The 20,174-nt window shown below is 39.0% G+C and overlaps 1 protein-coding gene across 2 annotated transcripts in view; it reads left to right on the top strand.

The window, feature by feature from the left end:
* Nucleotides 1-20,174, top strand: part of SLC66A2 (solute carrier family 66 member 2) — a 61,927-nt gene that overhangs the window by 11,630 nt on the left and 30,123 nt on the right. The window contains exon 3 of one of the 2 annotated variants that reach the window (XM_085309996.1): nucleotides 3,208-3,261. The exons of the other annotated variant lie outside the window; for it this stretch is intronic. Within the exon in view, the coding sequence (XP_085166122.1) occupies nucleotides 3,208-3,261 (54 nt within the window). The remainder of the gene's footprint in view (nucleotides 1-3,207; nucleotides 3,262-20,174) is intronic. 2 annotated transcript variants of the gene reach the window in all.

Below are 20,174 nucleotides of genomic sequence, written 5' to 3'. Positions count from 1 at the left end.
ACCAGGAAGCATTTAGAAGGGGCCATGTATACTTTTCTGCCTCCTTTGCCCTCCTTGCTGGTGKTCAGTGAAATGGGCAGAAAGGTTTCTCTCTTTGCCTTTTCTGAAATGAATTATTCTAGTGCAGGTTTACACACACACACTGCTGTAGGCTCCTTCAGTAACCTCTGGACAAAAAGGGAGGCTGTTCAGTTTAGTACGTGTTCCTCTTTGAGCAACTCTCCCTGACAGATATACAGCCTCCTAAAAGATAATCAGTCCTTTCTTTACCAGATATAGGAAACTTCTCAAGGTTGTCTTGTGTCATTTGATCCTTTTTCTTGAAACTTGGCTTATCATGTAATTTAATTATAGAGAGACTAGTTTTACCTAGCAGTGGACCTTAATTACTTGTTTTCAGCTAAAGGTTTGCCTCCTTCCACAAAACTGGAGAAAGGTGCAGTACAGCTTAGAAGTCTTGTATATATGATTTCTAGTGAGTGATGAAGTATTATTTCAAGTTTATTTAGGCTGAAGAAAACATGAACACTGAGGATATTGACTCTCTGCCAGCTATAATGTGATGGCTCAGAATAAACCTTTCAATGCATACCACACTTCTTTCAAGTGAAGTAGAAAGATAGGTTTGTATTTAAAGCACAAGACCAGTAGGAGTAAAGAGATTTGAGTTTCTAATGCTACTCCTAATCTTATCTCTTAAATTTTATAGTGTCTTAAGCAAGCTGATAGAGCTCTCTGTACTTTCTTTCCTCATAGCTCATCTGGGCAATGAGAAGCTAGGCTTGAAGTCAGTGTTTCTGAGGAGACTTGCAGAATCCTGGGTGTGTGATTTCTCTATTATAATATGATTTATAATTCCTCACATGGCTGGTTTTCATTTTAGATCTTTATTCTGTCATTTCCGTCCTCCCTCTGAATGTTCCTGCAAAACAATCCAAAATATTTAGAAAGTGAAGCTGGCTTTAGTCTGTTTTCTTCCATTACTAGTAGATCCCTTATTTTTCTTTGTAGCGACATTAGTGCATGTTTCCTAGCGTATTCTGAATTCTGTGGGAGATGCCCATTTTTTTCTTGTTTTTATTATTCTCCCAGATAATATCCTTAAATAATAATTCAGAAGGAATCTACTTAAAGTACTTAAAATACTTGAAGCATTAAGGAGCAGTGTCTCCTAATCCCAACAAGCTTGTTCTCTGGTSTCTTTTGTGGAATCACTGGGCTAAAATACGTATTAGTTGCAGTTTAGAACATAGACGTAAAGCCATTTATGTGCTTGCACTTTTGTTTATAGAGTGACTGTCATTGCTTGAAAAATTAAGTCTCCCTGGACTCTCTTCAGTAGTGTTTTATTATCTCTTGTAGCTTCCTTATGGAGAGCTTATTAGGAAAAATCCTTTCTTCTTTTGTTTTCTGAATTCTCCATAGGGGGATTTTTTTTCTTTTTTTCTCTCCCCAAGTCTCGCAAAGTGCAAGTAAGTTAAAAGTAGCAGAGCCCCTCTTGTGCTGCTGCTGCCTTCTCTATCTTTTTATTCTGAATACATGAATTTATCCTTCAATTATATGTACTGATTGAAGTGAGAATAAGTCCTCTTAAATGCCCTAATGTTTTATTGTTTTAAAACTTGGTCTGTATACCCTGTTTTTAACTGTTCTGAATTAAAAAAAAAAAAAAAAGCCCAACCTTTTCCTTTTAAACCCTTCAATGATAGTGATAGGATAGTTTCTCTCTTGCATAGGAATATTACGAAAGCTAATGGTAATGTGAAGGTGTCCTCAGATGAAGTCAACAGGCATGAAAAATGTGTTGTCTGCTTTTGTATTTAATACTGTCTCTGTTTTATCTTGACCATGTTACTTGTAGCTTTCCTGACACCACTGTTGTGGTAACGATAGCTCTCCTTATTTGTTGCCGGTTTCTAAWCTGGTGTCTGTACAGCAGCCATGTGCTTGTTGTTAGCTCAGCACAGAAAAGCTCAAAGTTCAGTGGTATTTTCTTTTGTTAACGTTGTCTTTGTTCAAAGCAGCGTATCATTTCTGAGACAGGATGGTGCTACTATGCYGGAGTGCCAATTCTTGAAAAACAAAATCTGAATTTTTACGTGTCTGCCATCTTGACTCAAGATTTGAGGCCTTTTCTGCAGGCTGAAGATAGGTGTTCATAAAGATACAACTGGTCACAACTGAAAACAAGTGGTTATCCTTGAAAATATTGGCAGCCGGGGCAATCTCTCATATGCTTGAGCAGATACTCCGTGAAGAGTCTTCCCTTCATTTCCCCAAATAAGCTTCCCCTGCTCTCCAGCAAAGATTGAATTTCAGTTATGTTCGAGGCATGGTGACAGATATCAAGCATCCTGAATGTATGAACTATCGAGAAAACTTTTTTTTTTTTTTTTTAATAGAAAAGGGTCTAATACAAGACATTCTCTGTGATAGTACAGCCTAGACCTCTCAGGTAGAGAATAGGCACTACTGTTGTTGCATCAAGATTTCCTCTGAGCTTTCATCTGGTTTTGTCTTGCAGCTAATTGTTGACTTAACCTGTTTTATAACTTGTATCTTATTATAGCACTCTGATCGCTTGGAAGAGCTCTGTTTTTGAGCTGGAAAACACTCTTGTGTAACACATGGTGTTCAACTTGCAGACGAAGACTGGAGTGAAATGTTTTAGCGTACGGAATGACTGCAGATGTGGTCTGCTCTATTTGTCCCTCTTAATACGATTAGTTTAAACTGAGGTCTTTTGAAACTATTCTAGAACAGCATTTTCCACAGGAAAGGCGACAATACTATCTTACCTGAATATACTTGTGTATTTCTTTCTTGAAAGTTTCTTCAATGTTGCTGAGGTAACAGCTTGAGCTTTCACTGATAATAAGTTCATACAGTAAGAGTCTGACCTGAAGAGGGTTACATGTTCCACTGTTCTTAAGTCTTTAATTTTTCCCACTAGATAAACTGCTATTGGGATGTACATTGAGACTGTTCTGGGATTTCTCCCTCTTCAAGCCTTTCTTAATGTCTTGGCATGGGAGCCTTGTAGAAAGCATGGAAACTAAAATTTCTGGCATGTTTTGTTTTGGTTTTTACTTTTTTATTAGCAAAATACACTAACTGACTAAAATTGTACTAAAAGACCCACTGTTGCATTAAGTCATACAAGTCTATTCCCTTCCTTTTTGTTCTCAACTTCTTTTTTTTGTGTAGCTGCAGATAGTAAGGATGAAGAAATCAAAGCACCTCCCAAGAGATCTTATCTGGGTACGTACCATGCAAACCCACTATGCATGAAGTTGTCCTTTCAACTATTTATTTCATGCTTTGCTAYCTTTTGTAACCATTGTCAGAAATGATTGCATGATCATTTCTACAGCAAATGTTTGCACTACCTGTTTTTGACATACTAAAACCTRGTGCATGGTTTTAATTTTTCCCTCCCTGTTTTTAATTCTCTTGGAGGAAAAGATGCTTTTAGCTCTATTTCTGAAACTTTTTTTTTTTTTTTTACCAAAAATAGTTGAATTCACTCCATTGTTTGRCTCAGTGGCATCTTTCTCTCTTTTTTTCTTCCTCAAGCTAGAGAAGTAAAATATCATCTGATACTGGAATCTGTCTCTTCTGACCTATATTCCTCCTCTTACAACTCTGACTCTACAGGAAACTATGAAAAATATAAAACTGTCTGTCAGCCATTGTTCAGAATGCTAGATAAGAAAATTCCCACACCCCTTGCTGTTCAGCAAAATGCCTACATCCATGTGAATTTTTCTGGTTTGTTCCTCTCTTCCATTAGAGCAGCCTCTAAATTGTTATCTGGAGGTTAGAAACACTTCACAGTGATAGCCTCCAATCATCATAATTTTCAGAGTCAGAGTCTATGTTAATTTGCCAAAGAGGAGGAGGAGCTGTTAGATGCAATCTAGATTTTTTTTATTATTATTATTTTACACCCCCCAATAGCTTTGAAATACAGTTTCTGTCAGGTCATAGAACTTTTTTTGGGAAGAACTTACRGTATCACATTAGGGAAGTAACACCAACTACAGACACAGAAGTTTTCCCAAGTCAACTTTTAGACTGATTTGAATTGAAATGATGCACAATCTCACATTGATGCTCGTGGTTTTGGTTTCAGAATGTTCTGTTCAAATTCTCAAATTAGTAAGGGGTCAGTTGAAGAAATACAGGGTAAACTAAACTACTTCTAGTTCAAAAGGAGAATGTCTACTTTTAGAGTTAACAAATGCAATCAATTAAACTGGTGCTAACTCTGTGAAACAGAGTAATATTAACCTGAGTGCTTTCTTGAAGTCACCAGACCAGTCCTGTTAAGGTTACCCAGACTGTCTTTTAATGATTCATCTTCTGGATCTTTCCGAATTAGGGCAAAATACATACTTTGGGATATTTACTGTGTGTTGGCCCAATACCAGTATTTTGCAAAGCACCTTTTCCTTTCATTTTCTTTTCTTTTCTTTTCCTTTTTTTTTTTTTTTGAATTTAACGCCAAACTATTTTATTTTGCTGTTTGTCTTGTCTTCTAGTTTGTAGTCATTCTCATTCTCACTGGCTTGCCACACTAACCGATGGAATGTAAACTTTAAACAATCCTACCTTTGATGTGTCTACATTCCTGCTGCCTTCAGTAGTATTCAGTAATGCTTTTATTTATAATGTCAGAGCTAAAAGTGTGCTCTTGGTTACGGTGGAGTGGATTATTTCAAAATGCTTCAAGTTGTTAAAAATAAACAGAAACAAGTAGTATAATCTGACATTTCATGTATTTTTGATAGTGCTTTTTCATTAAAAGAAATCATTTATTTGTTAGTTTGAGTGCTTAAAAAGTTGAGGTTTCTTGAAAAAAGCCATACCTCTTAGTCTAACTGATGCACGTCTGAAACGTTTGATTAATAAATGTTGCTTGAAGTTCATTTTGGAATTGCTTAGCAAAATTGGATGAATCAAATCACTATTCTGAAGGAAAAAGGCAGTCTTACGCTAGTGCTCAGAGGTTTAATGATTGCAGCTGGCAAGTCTGTTCTCTCTGGAAGTGGGATGATAGTTACTGGTGTGAATGCATTAGGAATGTTTTGMGGTGTTCGTGTATATTGTGCATGCACAGGTATATTCTGGTGGATAGAAAAATGSGAAAAACAGTGCTTTACAGCACAGTGTAAGTCATACTTTGATTTACAGAGGATTTGACTGAATTATGCCCRTTAGTGCTATGTTTTTCTACAGCTCTGGGAAGCTCCTTCAGCATTTAGGTAAGAGAAGTATCTGCCATCTTTCATATGWGGGCAGTGCATTCCCACATCTGTTAATGAGTTTTGATGGAACTTTTTTTTTTCTTCCCTATAAAGAATTATAAATTGGCTTCTTCCTTTACCCTACTTATTTCAGAGATGTAAAAATGTTCTCCTATGTTTCTAGGCTTCAGAGGTCATTATATTGCTTTGATTTTTCCTTTCAGTTACATGGTTAATGTACTGTATATTGTGTTTGTAWATTGTAACTGAAGACTGACTATCCTTGGAAACCATTTTGTTGTAGAACAGTTAAGCCACTAGTCTGAAAACATAGTGCTGTACCAATAAATTTCAGGTGAACTTGATAGATAAATGCTGAGGCACTTGTTTGATGTCTCCTCTTTGCATAAGAACGGAGCTCTTGCTTTGCTCCTTCAGACTGCTTTTAGTCTTCCCCCCACCCCTTTTTTTTGTCAGTAATCCAGCAAACCACTTAATGCCACTGTTATTCTACATGTTATCTGAAAAAGCTTTTATCTGGCACATGACTCTGAAAACTGGCTTTCTAGCAGTCAGTGCTGAGAGAATGAGGATGGGGGAAGGAGTCTGCTGTGGTTACACTGACCCAAGTAAAACAAGGATGATTTACAGAATGGTAGGCTCAAGAGCATGAGACTTTATGTTTTCATGCAGAAATAAAATAATTTGTTTCTTTTTCTAGGCAAAGGAAGAACTAAGAAGGATTAAGTAGCACCAGTTCTGGAGGAATGTTGCTTTATGCCCTTTGTTTTTAAAAGCAAGTATCTAGTTTTACATAATGCCTCTTAGTGTTTGACACCGCTGAGGCTGAGTGTTTTTTTTTTTTTTTTTTTCCTCTTTTATTGCTGAAATGCTTTGGAATAAATGTGGACAATTGTCTTAATCTCTTGTACTGAGATGCAAGTTCCTGCATATGTTTTGAGCCCTGTGAGAGCTGGAGGCTGTTGGTACAGATACAGCAAAACTCAAGACATCAGTTCAAAGGTGCTGTGTCTTTGAAGCAGTTTTGAATGGTCTCGTTAGTCTGGCAGCTCTGTGCCAAAGTGAATACGATTTGTTCAATTTTCCAAGTAAATATTTAAACACGTTGAAGGACACTTCTGGTAGAAATCACAAGAGTTTTCCTTTTSCCTCTGAAGTTGGTTTTAAAACTTGTCATACAACTGAACTCTGAACTCTGCTTGCTTTTGACCTGGACAGAAAGTTGTCCAACTAGCAGCATGTTTTGAAACAGCGGTAATAAAATATTTTAACAAAAAGGCACGTTCACCATCTACCTGTTGCAATAGTGTTTAAAACTACTTGTTTGCTTAGGGGGCAATGTAAGAAAAGTCTGTGTAGATAAATTCACAGAGTYGGTACTGGCATAATAATGAAGAAAAATAGTAACATGAGTTAAGCAGGTACAGTCATCTGCTACATGCTCTGCTACGCTGGTAGTCTGACAGCTGAGCAAATAAAGTACACTTTCAGCTCTTGTCCATATCCTTAACTTCACTCATGGGATCAGGAGGCTGCTGATAAAATAAGGGTTGGCATACTCGACAACAGCACCAATATGCYATATGTGCTGTGAAGGAGATAAACTTTATTTAATTAGCTCTCTGGCTCCCTCTTTTCAGTGTTTGATTTGTGTGAGCGCAGCAGGGGCTCCCTGCCTGCAAATGTGCTGGAGGGTGCTGTGGTCGTSTGTGGGTGCTCTGTAAATAGCGTGTGCACAAAATACTTCCCTGCACAGGCCTCACCCTTCTGATTAGCGCTGAAGACAGAGCARGGGCACAGTTACCCTTAGTCAACTATGTGGGTGGCACTTTGGTTTCATTGGAAGTATGTCTTTTATATCACGATTTCTTATGATGCATTTCCCCSTACAACTGCTGTTAAATACATAACAGAAAAGCAATTGTTGCTGGCTTGCAGCTGCTCCAACCTCTGTGCGTGCATAAGCGCCTGTGACAAGAAGGGATTTAAATACCCTTCTGCCAAGAATTATGTGTTCCCTAGTTAGAATCATTTTAAAGTGTTTTTTTTGTGTGTGTGTGTGTGTGTTTTGGGGAGGGGATCATGGAAAGGGAATTGTAACAATGCTTCCCTATGGGACTAAAATGTTGAAAAGATGCTTTTTTTAATGGTGGTCTAGGTAGTGAAGGATTCAGGTGTACTTTGGCTGAGGAAATGGCACCTAGTTGCCTCTGTACTTTGGTTACAGTTTTGTGTATGGTGGGAATTCCCCTCTTCTTTCTCTGCAACAATATTTGATCTTTTTCAGAAGACACTTGAAAGCAAAGAAAGTAAGAAATGGAAGTTTGAAGGTGAGGGGGTGATTTTGGGCTTGTTGTAAGTAAAGCCTTTTGTTCAAGATTGCAGARTTTTTGACTGTTTACATGCAATTTGGATCACTTGGTGCTGCAGATGAAACAAACAGAAGACTAGAAAACTGTTGATCCAAGTATGGTTCTTACGCTGGAAGTCTAAGTTGCTGTTCAGATAATTTAAAATAATTCAGTCCAAATAGAATGCTGTTGAAAAAAACTTTTAAAGGAACTTTACAAATTCTTTGCATACTGAACAGATCCAGACAAAGAAAGTGAATAGTTTCATTACCAAAGAATGTTCTTTTATTTTCTTGAATAACTTACATACCTTGAACCACAGCAAAATTCATACAGAAATACTTTTCTTTCAAAAAACTATTGAGCAAATGGATTTTAGTCAGTCTGTTTTCTGGGTCCATGTTGTTGGGGTTTTTTTTCAATAGATACTCTATTTCAAACTTYAGAGTTGTTTTAATTCCTTTCTTCAGCTCTTAGGCTGATGAGTATGAAATGAGAGGTTTTGCTTTCATCTTTTCTATCCTGTTGAAAATACCTGGAAATTATTCATTAGGAGGGTAAACCTTTTTGCAAGTAAATCTAGTATTCTAGTATTATACAAGTTATAAAAAGAACAAATAACCTTATCTTTAGTACTTAACATTTATATTCCTGAGAGACTTTTTTTTTCTTTTTTTTTTTGGAAGGGGGAGGGGGGAAGCCTAGATACTTGCGTATGATTCTGGAGACCTCTCTGTAACTGTTCTTATCTCAGTGATCCACTCTGGCAATTAAACATTTCCTTAAATTTTCCAAATTCAACTTGTTAAATTTGGAAAGACCACCTTAGTAAAAGAATGGCTGTTATCTGTCAGATCCTTATCCTCTGTGGTACAGAAAATCAGATAATCATCCTCCACAGAATGTGGATGGATGAGTTGTATTATGAAGAGTGTTTTAACATACAATAAAACCAACAGTGCTGGAGTGTCAAAATTTTTTTTGATAAACATTAATTATAATTTTTGGTTTCTAGATTTGTGTTTTGACAATTTCATAGAAAGAAGTTTTCCCTGAGGCTTGGACTAAGAGATCAGAGATGGAGTGTTTGTCAATGAAAAATGTTCTCTTGAGGGTAATATTTCTTTCCTTTATTGATTTTGTTTGTAGGAATTGGTGTATAGTGCTTGTTTGGTTTTACCCACAGAGGTTTCATCACGACATTTGATACATCAAATGAAATATCTTACATTCAGTGATGAGCGTGTGTGGGGTCTCTGGGCTTTGATGGCTGTATTGGAAGGGGCATTATGAAAAGCTTTTCAAAGGGCTTGAAAAACTGGAGTTGCCCACACACACTGTGTCTTTTGGTTCTTAAACTGAAACCTCCAAGGTCTGAAGGGCTGAAGGGATCGCTCTTACCTCATGCACATTATAGGCAATAACGTTTTGCTTATGTGTTATTGTAATGCACTCAATAACTTGTAGTCAAACTGGTTCATCATCATAGTTTAAAAATCTACCCATTCTTGATCTGAAAAGTCTAAAGTACGACTTTCCTGGTAAAGGGAAATGTTCTCAGCATTTAAATTTTAACTGAGGTTAGCTTTGAGCAGGAGACTGGACTAGATATGCTCCAGAGATCTCTTCCAATCCAAGTTATTGTATGATTGTAAATACAGTTCTGCAGATGTTTTGTTACACAACCACATGCAATTTGTTAATGCAGTCAGTATTTCCTTTTCCTGCCTTCTCCACTTCCAAATGGGGTGTATATTGGCTATATTAGCCAATGAAGAATATCCCTGCAGGAATCAGGAACCTGCAGCATTAGCTTTGCGATGTTTTATATCTCTCACGTTCGTTCCTCTGGCTTCTGCCATTGATGGTAATCAAATAGTATACATCCTTTCCATCCCTTAAACAGGGAGTTGAGAAAGAAGTCTTACGTGTGTTAACCGAGGCAGGGAGCTCTGAGAATGGTGCTATATTTTTAGCTTGCACATTTGAAATTATTATTTAGTGCTCTGTACGTCTGCATAAGGAAGACACAGCTAGAGACCTGTAGATTTTTCTACTGTATCAGAATTATTTCAGTAAGATGTTGTTTGACAGAGCAGTATGTTCAGACTTGAGTTATGAGCCTTCCAACCATCCTTTTGCACCAGTCTTGCTACCTGCTTTTGAATGTCTTAGACATGAAATTGGAAGTAGGCCACTTGTATTTATTTTATTGTAGCTAACAGTGCTTGTGTTCATACTGTTAAAAAAAAAATCCAGATTGTATGTAATATGTGAAGTGTCCATGCTGAAAGCCTACCTCCTACAAGGAGAAGGAGCTGGAAGAAAGGTATTTGGACTGGGAAGGGGGAAGGCAGAGTGCGGATGCAAGTCAGATGGGCTGAAGGTAGAGTAAGTGAGGTTTGAACAGTGGAGAGGTCTTTCTTTTGCCACACACAGTGATACATACACTGCAATGGTCAGGGGAGTTGGGAAGGGGAAGTGGGGCTGTTGTCCTCAGCCTCTGAGGAAAAAAAAAAATCCATATGTGCTTCCAGGAACTTTGAGTTTTATCTTAAACTGAGGGAAAATTGGCCTTTAACTCTGTGAGAAGGGAGAGAGATGGTAAAAGTGAATCTCCTGCTTGGAACAGCAATGTCACAAGAGATGAAGTTGTCCTGCACTGTGTTTTTGGACTGTGCTGCACGGGATCTTACCTGCTCTGGCTACCTGTGCCTCTGGCAATACTTGTGGAATTTGGCATGCAGGTGTAGTCTTGCAGAAGGGAAAATGACTTAAACAGGTTTTATCAAAAGAACTTTAGTTGTGGCAGAAGTATTTCTTCTGGCACAGGTACAACTTCTAATTGATGGCGTGGTGAGGAATTAAATATGTGAATGAAGTGCCTGTTTTGCTTGTGCTTGTATGCGTCTTAACAGGAGGAGAAATGCTCATAGCAACATCTAGCCACAGGAGGGTGCTCAAGGGTTTCAAAATTCTGTCTGCTGAGCCACTGAACTGGAACCTAAGAGGAACTGAGAAGAAGCTGATCTTGCTTTCAGGACTGTGGTTGATAACTGTAGAAATAGTGGGTAAATAAAGGTTTTGGAAAACCTCTTCCTTTGTAGCAGGAACCGGAATGATTAGTTACACTAATAGCTCAGAGAGGGCACATCTAAATACTTGAATACAGTCTATTGGTGTGTCTGTCCTAGAGATTAGGGAACATGTGTAGCAAAGCTGTTACTTCAGTTTGGTGCAGAGATGTGAGAAGCTTTTCCAGTTGCCTGCTTCCCGAACATGTCATGTGCCTTTGCATGCTTAGTCATGTCTAGATCAGAATGTTCATATTTGTCCTTTAAACAGGATTGCATAATAATTTATGTTGGAAGAGGTCTCAGGGGTCCTCCAGCTCCCTACTGGAAGCAGGTCCAGTTAGATGAGGATGCTCAGGACCTTGTCCAGGCAGGTTTTRAATAWCTCCAGAGATGGAGACTCCACAACCCGTTGGGCACCTGTGTCTGACCATCCTCATAGTGATAAAGTTYTCTTTCTGCGCAATAGATATTTCCCTTGTTTCAACTCATGTCCATTGATTGCCTCTTGTCCTGTCGCCRTGCACCTTCCGGAAGAGCCTGACTCCCTCTTCTCTGTGCTCTCCTGTTAGATACTTGTAAGCAGCAGGAAGCCTCAGCCTTCTCTGTTAAAGGCCAAGCACACCCAGTTCTCATCTGCTTCATGTATGCCCTGTGCTCCAGCTCCTGATCGTCTTGGTGGCCCTGTGCAGGGCTCACTTTAGTATGACAATGTCTGTTTTGTACTGGGGAGTGCCAAACTGGACACAGTACTCCAGATACAATCTCACAGGTTGAAAAGAGAGAAACATTTGTTTCCCTCCACTGGCTGACCATGTTTTTTTTTTTTTTTTTTTTTTTTTTTTTTTTGCTAAACCACGCAGCCTGTATGCAGTTGGCTGCCTTTGCCACAAGGGCTCACTGCTGACTTACATTCAGCTTCTCTGGCAGGCTCCCTCCTTCCTTTTCTGCAAAGCTGCTGTCTAGCCATTAACCCCCACCTCCTTACTGTGGCAGGAGGTACTCCATCCCAGGTGGGGGGCTGTGCCTTATTTGAACTTCACATAATATTCCTGTTTGCCCATTTCTCCAGGCTGACTTCCCTCAGAATAGCAGCATTATCCTTCAGTTTATCAATGCCTTCCCCAATTTGGTATCATTCATGAATTTCCTGAATGTGTACTCTGTCACATCATCCAGGTTGTTATTAAAGAAGGTAGAGTGTTGATCCCTGTGGGCTGCCAGTATTTACTGGCCTCCAGTTGCACATTTTTCTGCTGGTTACAATTCTTTGAGCCTAATAATACAGCCAATTTTCCACCCTCTTTGTAGTCTGCTTATCCAGTCAATGTCTCACTAATAAGGATATTGTAGAAAATGTCAGCAGCAATGCCAAAGTCAAGATAAATAACCTCCGCTGTTCTCCCCTTGTCCTCAGCGCCAGACATCTCATAATAGAGGGCAATCAGGTTGGTTAGGCACAGCTTGCTCTTGATAAACTCATGCTGGCTGTTCCCGGTCTTGTTCTTTGTGTGCTTGGAAATGACTTCCAGGGGATTTGGCTGACTGGCCATTATGTCTTTGGAGCCCTCTCTTTGCAGATGGATGTGATCATTGCCTTTTTTTCAGTCATCTGGAACCTCCACCAATCACTATGACCTTGCAAAGATGATAGAAGCAGCCTTGCAAAGACCAGCTCCTTCAGCACCTGAGAGGCTTCCCATCTGGTCCCCATGATTTGTATAGGTCTGTTGCCTTAGGTGCTCCCTAACTCTTACATTCCTCTTCTGTGGGTAATGCTTCACTCCCGCAACTCATCAGTGATGTGAGGGGACAGATCTTACCAGTGCAAGCGCATTACCACTGAAAGCATATTAAGGTATTATTAATACAAGAAAGCAAAATGTAAATTTAAAAGAGTAGAAAGATTTTGTTGTAAATAGCCTTTATTGTGCTGTCTCACTTTGCTGCCTGTCTGATGTCTTTGGTTTGTAAGCAAAGCGAGTGAGAAGAAAAACCATGATTTTCTAGATGATGACCAARATGCCTTTCAGTGAAAAAGACATCAGTAATGAGATATTTAAAGGGTAACTCAACCCCCCACAGACTTCAGAGAAACCTTTCAAGCAGAGGTGGTTTTGGTTTTTGGTATGGATGCATTGTGGTAGCACTCTCATCAAATAGTTTGTACCTGGGAAGACTGGTGGAGTGCTTAAAGAAGTGTTTTTGTCCAGCATTGCCTGTTCAGACTTAATGGATCGTCTAGACAGTTTTGCTAGGGAAAAAACTTACGTCTACAGTAAATTTTTAGGATCCTGTTAAAAATCCTGGCATATCCATATTTTGATTTCATATATTTTTAAAGAATGCTATTTTTGCATTTGTGTAAGTTGTTCAGATTGACTGACACATCATTACAGTCATATCTTGAATAAGAGATGAGAGCATAAACTGCACTTGGTTTCCATTAGTGACTCATAGATGGACTCCGTATGAAAGAAGGACTTGCTGTTAGTCTGTAAAGTTGTTCTGGTTTCATATGTTGAGGGTCTATGAACCTCGCTTGCTCAGGACTTCAACCTCCATTTAGAGTTTGTCATAGTTTGTTGGAAATTAGCCTGCTGAGATAATCTACCCGCTGAAGTATATGGGATGGGAGGAGTGGACAGTGGAGTGACCCAAAGGCTGGTTCCTGAGGTGCAGAGTTAGTTGGCAGTTCTCTCTTGGTCCCAATTAAAGCAATGTACAGGGGATCTGTGCTGGCCATTAGCTCAGTCTGAGCTGAAGTAATACACCTAAAACTGTATGTGGAGATGATGCTGAAGGCGCACTTGATAGTTGTGCTTGGCCTGATTCCTGCTCCCGGCCCCCTCTGCATTTCATGTTCTGTATGTTTTACTAGCATGCTGTTACTTAAAGTGCACTGGGAATATAAAGTTACTAGTTTCTACTAAGCTAGAAATAGGAAATGCATTTGATAAGGCTGTCTTTCAGAAGTTCGTTATTTATACATGATGACATGTTAACACGACAATTTCTTACACTGAGTATTATCACTGAAATATCAGTGACTGTCATTGCTGCAGCATGGTGAAATAAAATAACACTTTTTCTATTTAGACCCAGATGTCATGCTTTTAACCTGTCATGCAGTAAATACACTGAGCATCCTTGTACTGGAAGCAATTAGGGATAGCTTTATTTTACTGGAAGTTGCCCACCTTTCCTAACTGTCCACTCCAACTTTGCAAGCACTGATTAACCAGAGATATGTTTATTCAGAAACTCAAAGTGTATCAGTCTGAGCAAAGTGACACTGAGGCGCTCTCCCCAAGGGAAGCCAGAAGCCTTGCACGCTTGGAGCCTCTCGTTCAGAAGGAGGGAGGTGGGGAATGTGGATCTGAAGCAAGTGCAGCAGCCTTCAGGCTGTTTGTTACTCTGCTCCTCTGTCTTTGAATGTGTGTATAATCTGTGAAAGAGCATGGTTTCCCCTTGCTTGAATCTTAAATCTCAGTGTTTTGCATGAAAGAAAAAGGCTTCCTGTCCATCTTTGACTGCCAGTGCCATCCACAGAAGCTGAAGATAGGCCTGTCTCTCTCCTGTGATTGCAAAGGGCCTAAACCTAGTTCAGGCTAGTGGTTTGAATGCCAGATCCCCAAAATTGGATGAGATGAATACTACACTCTGTGTTGTTGAGGATCARCAGTGCATCCTTCTCTAAGCTTTGCTTACTACTTACATGTTTGAGACGGTATATTCAAAGTTGCATGTCTGRTTTTTGTCCGAGTTGTTTTTTTAATAAAATTGCAGGCCAGTCATTTTGAAGAACAAAGCCAAAGCAAACACCCCTATTGTGTGAATGCYGTATTTTCACTTTTGATGCTCAGCAATTAGTAAGCACCCAAAGAACAACTCGCAAATGCTGAAGAGAAGCATATGTCATTTATGATGTTRAATAACGACATTTAACAGTGACTCCCAACCCCTCCACCCTGAGATGTTTAAAAATGTCTAAATTAATTTTAAAGTTGGGAAATAGGAGTTAATAGCACTATTGTGTTTGGAAAGAAGAACTTGCCCTTCTCCTGCATAATTAAATAGATACAAGGTGTTGAGCGCTCGGCTGCAGTATGACAGTACYGAATGTTCAGCACTTAACAGCATCAAACAGCGTTGCCCTGGGCCGCTCGCTGCAGATCACASCGTGAACTCTTAGACGGTGGTGCGGGACACTGCAATGAGGGAGAGAAAGGATTAAGGTGAGTGGATTTTTTTTGCAAGATGTATTATTCCAGAATTCACTTTACAATCTGCTCCCACAAATAGTTGTTTCGGTTTCAACTGAGCTGACAGCAAATTGAGGCAAATGGTGTGGGAAAGCGTAGCTGCAGGTGGAAGAAGGGGTTGTGAACTACTTGAACTAATATTGCTGCCTGATGCTTTGTGTTGCTGAATCATGTGCTTAGCATCACCAGGACCATTACCTTTTAAGACTGAGCACAAAGGAAAGGAAGGGCATGGCTGTTCTTCTTTGATATGTTAGCAAAGGTGAAGGGTTGCAGAATACAGACAGTTTTCAACCTTTTTTATCTCTGACTTTGTAAGTCAACACTTACTGATTGGAAATACTTTATAGGATATATCCAATGCGTTATGCAACTTTTATTATTGATCTGATTTTTAATGTTTTTCAATTTTATATTAATATTGAGGAAAACTGACACAATGTTGTAATAGCACAGTAATGTGGGCTGGTTCCTCATTTGTGCTTATAACCACACTCCAGAGAGCTGTCGTTTTGGAATCTCTCAAAGCCTGCACGGAGTTATTTCTCTGGGTGTGTATGTGTATTTTGTAAGTGGGAATGCACACAGAGTGTTAGTTCTGGAACGTGATAACTGGGAGTGTGCTGCATGTGGGAAAAGCATTTAGAGGTCTTAGTGTTACAGTTCGCCTCTGAATTTTGATGACAGTTCTAATTCTTTAAATTTATATCTACGTTCATTTAATCCTTTGCTTCTAATTTCTGTGTGGATGGTCTGTGAGGTGTAGGCTTGGAGGAGTGGGCCTCTTTTCACAACTTCAGCTTCCCAGTGTCAGACCTTCCCCGTCGATTTTCCTCAGTTCCTAGATCTCATTTTCCCTGTTTCTCTGCTGCCACTGAAGTAGGATGAAATGTGTGGCAAAGCTGACCCATTCTGTGGAGTCCCTCCTGTTGCCCCTTTCCCACATTTACCATAAATCTTGCAGGGAATTGTCTGAAAAGTCATTCTGTACTCAGAGTAAAACCTGCAATTTCGGGAATATACACTGAGCTCTCCGCTGAAGTTTCTAACCTTGATTGAAGTGCAAGAACTTACCAATTGTCACTGTAGCAGAGTTAATGGTGGCTAAGTAGTTACAAAAATAGTAGCTGCTGTTAGCCTCTGTCACTGGTTCCTTTTGTCCTTAGTTGCTGCTTTAAGGTGCAAGCCCAGCTACCTTGTACTTCCAGAGGCTTGTTTGTTGAAGCTGCAGTGAAGAAGTTTTATTTTGTAAAAGACTGTCTCTTCTCTCTTTGTGAGGGTGATTTGGTTTGAAATTGCCTTTGTGCGTCATAATTTAAATCATAAAGAATTATTGGAATAAAATTATTTTTTTAAAAATCTACTTAATAAAGCTTACTTCACATGGGGATTTATGCAGCAATGTGCTGAACTAGGTTTTGTTTGCTGAGGAAGGAAATGTAATACCTATATATTTTAGTAATGATACTGCATAAATAAATGCTCCATTCAAATTACATTTTATTTATCAGGTTAGAAATATATTAAATGGTCATGTTTTAGATTATATTTTACTTGCAATTTATGTCAAGCTGTTTCTTGGGATGACAATTGAATTTAAACTAGAAATGTGTAATAACTTGTTTAAATTGAACTGTAAATAAATGACAGTGTACTGAATGTGTGTGTATGTATACACATGCAGGCGCGCATGCACACACACAATATTTTTATCTCTTCTTTTTTTWWWAAAACTTGTTTTATTCTGTCATCTTGTCCTTTCAAGGTCACAGTCATCATTCAAAGACTGTGAGAGGAAAGCAGGTGTTTATTCAGTTCCCTATCAGTTGCTAAGTGTTTGGATAAATAAGATATTTTTGCTAAACTAAACTGAAAATTAAATTGTTTTTGCTGCAGAAACAGCCAAAACACTTTAATCTCTGCTTCCAGTGGGTCAACCAGTAATTTTTTGGATTTAGTATTTGATTCTGTAAAGCCAGTAGTAGATGCACAGTGATTTAAATAACATTAAGAGTGGTAGACTTAGGCCTTAATAGAGGTGTATGTAATCACATTATTAATTAGGTTTATTTTTCAGAGGAAATGTTTTTAACTTCAAAATTTTATCTTTTTACTTAAAATAATTGTATACAGTCTGTATCTACATACTCAAATGACAGAATACTGAGCAAGGTTGGGGAAGAAGAGATGTGGCCTAGCCATGACAACATAGCTCTGGTATCCCCTTGAACCAAGAGCAGAAAATGTGTGAAAGGTGTAAATGGTTCTGCAAAGCATGAGTTTATGGTCAGGGCCAAGGCACATGCAGTTCTCCCTCCAGATACTCGGAGCGTGTTTTGCTCTTTGTAGAGGGAACTATACCACCAGGATTCCTGAAGTTATGAACGTGTCTTTTCATGTGCATTTATTATGTGCCCTACTTTCTCTTGCTCTGCTCTGTGATCAGTATGCATTACATCTACTGCATCGGGATCCTATGTTCCCTCCCATGGGTTTGGAAAAAATTGGAAACCCAGTATTCAGTTCTGGCAGATTTATTTTTACTTGCATTGTACATTTAAAAAAGCAGGTCTTGTTCGTCCTGGACGATTCCACGGAGAGATAAACTAGCAGACTGAAGATGAATCATGAGTAATTTGGGGAAATATTTTTTATTTTTAATAGCTGCTTAAAGCTGTCTTTTTTTACTGTTACTTGTTGCAGCTCTAAAGCCTGATAAGAACCTGGGAGATGAGACATTTTAAATATTCAGATCATCTCTGTTTCTTTGGTTAAGGTGTACGAGTTTTAGAGTGTTATTTTCCATCAGGATCAGAACCAATATTACCTTCTTAAAAAATGGTGAAAAAAGTGTAGACTGCTTTGTTTTTTTAAATACACTTAAGCAGCCTTTGCAGACTACCTGCCTTTTTTGTATAGGTGTGGGCATAATTAATCTTTAAATTTTGAGATTTACCTCTATATTTGTGACAATAAGCATTCTTTTGTCCCCTCCTTAGTTACCGTGGTGTTTTAGTGACTTGATTTGTAAAAGCCACATACTGTATTGTTAGGTATGGAAATTTTTTTTTTTTAATCTGTTTTGTGTAATCTTTGGATAGAAATGGTTGCTGCTCTTTAAATTCTCTCCTCTACTTCCTTTCCACAATTTTTTGGTCCAATTATACAAGCTATCAGACCTGCTTCTCTTTCTAAACTTTGCGTCCCTTGGCATGTAAAAATTAGGAGGAGTCAGTTCAGAAAACATCTTTTGCTTTAAATTCTTTACTATGTCTTCAGCAATTTTGGTATTTATTCCCTCATGCTTTTCTTCACTCCCTGTTGTGAGTAGGATGTAGCAGAAGACCTAGTAACTGCACTGAGGGAATAGAGCAAGCTTAATATCAAAATGACTTAAATAGTCTTATCCACAAATTCCTAATTAAATTTCTATGTACAGTAGATGTCAAAGACTCTGCAGTTCATTTTTTTTTTTTTTAAAAAAGCTCGTCTTTCACAATTCCTCGTGTACCCGTGCTCCTGAGCAAAGGGCATGTAAGGAGCACAACAGACTGGGACACGATTGCCACATCATTCTGGGGAAAGGGACCTTACCCTGTGGTGGCAGTGTCATCTCCCTGGCGAGCGCTGMCAGCACCATCTTCTGCCTCTTCTGGTCTGGAAGTTTTTTGGAAGATTTTTTTCTTTTTTGGCATTGTTACTGTTTAAGCTAATTGTATTTATAAAGGGGCATAAAAGCCAAAGTCTTTTGCTTCCGGCAGCAGCTGCATGCCAAAATGTTTGGCAGCAGCGCCAGCCTAAGATATTCCTAATACGCCTTTCTCTTTCTTTCCCTCTGCTCCTTCTTGCCCCCTCAGTTGTGTTGACAAAACTGTTAGTGGGATTATATTTTGAACCAAAAAAGGGAGAAGATCTGGCTTAAAATGCAGACTGGTTCTTTTTTTGCGGTAGGGTTTTAGAAAAGGAGAGAGAAAAGCCCCTGTTGTGTGGCTTCRGTGAGACCTGCTGCAGGGACCCACACTGTTGCGCTGCTGTAGCACGAGGGAGATGAGGGCCGTAAACTTCTGCTTGGAAACGTGAACAACTTGTGAGGACGTTACCTCTATTGCTGCCAAACTCTTTGTGACTGAGCAACTTAATAAAAWCTACTGCCATTACGTTGCTTTCAAAAATCTTTAAGATGTCTTGACTGGTGGAGCATTAAACTGCAGGCACAAGATGTTCAGAGGCTCCGTGGTCTCCAGAAGTGTCTTGCATAACAACTGCCAGTCRTGTCAAAGCAAGGATTTGTCAGTGGTCAAACTAAGCAGCTGGGAAGCTGAAGAGGAAATTCTAGGGTAGCTCTGTTTCACTTGGCTCCTCCAGTTACAAGTGTTGTAATCAGTAAGGCAGTCTGCAAGCACTCAAGTGAAACTCTGCCCTGGCTTCCAGCCCTACAAATTCTTCCTGCTAATGCACTGAAGTCATTTATGTGGAAATGCCTCCTGTTTGGTCACTGKGTGCAGTAATTCAGGTCTGCAGAAATTTCAATTTATATAAAGTAACTTTGGGCTTAAATACTGCAGACTTTTTTTACTCTTTGTATTTTTTAATTAATTAATTTATTTTTTTACTGGTACAGCTTCTCCAAAGCTTGTGGCTGTGATGTATTACTCCCTCTCTTCCAGTTATCGCCTCTGCGGGATGATGGATGCGACCATACCTGTCCATCCCCTTGCTAATGCTGTGTAGATACTAGGAAACCTTTGGCTACCAGAAAATTCTCTTTTTCCTGGAAAGCCGTAGGGAGAGTGAAGCTATTTCCAGCTTTATCTACCTGGAAAATATTTTTTTTTCTCTAAATGGATGAATTTCCATAGTCAACTTTACAAATGTCCATATGCTAATGCAATGTTAAYGCTAACTATTGAGAAACTGTAAGTTGAAGTCTTCCAGATAGTACTAGCTAGAAACTTGTGAACTGATTGTCAGGGAARAAGATTGTCACTGGTGAAGGCTGATATGTTCATGCAAAAAAAACAACCAAAGAAAAATTGGTTTCAGTGAATTCAATCCGATTTTGCAGCGAGAGGAGGGGCTTCCTGACCTGAACTAGTAACAGCCTATTGACTGGGCACTTACTTAGGACTTAGGAAAATCTAGGGTGAAAGTCCTTGTCTCAAATCACATAGACTGAAAATTTGAACCTGTTTCCCAAATCCTATCTATCTATCT

Source organism: Rhea americana, unplaced genomic scaffold (assembly GCF_003343005.1).
Source record: "Rhea americana isolate MKP2758 unplaced genomic scaffold, rheAme1 scaffold_31, whole genome shotgun sequence".
Classification (NCBI taxonomy): Eukaryota; Metazoa; Chordata; class Aves; order Rheiformes; family Rheidae; genus Rhea; species Rhea americana.
This window is presented reverse-complemented; position numbering and strand designations above follow the sequence as displayed.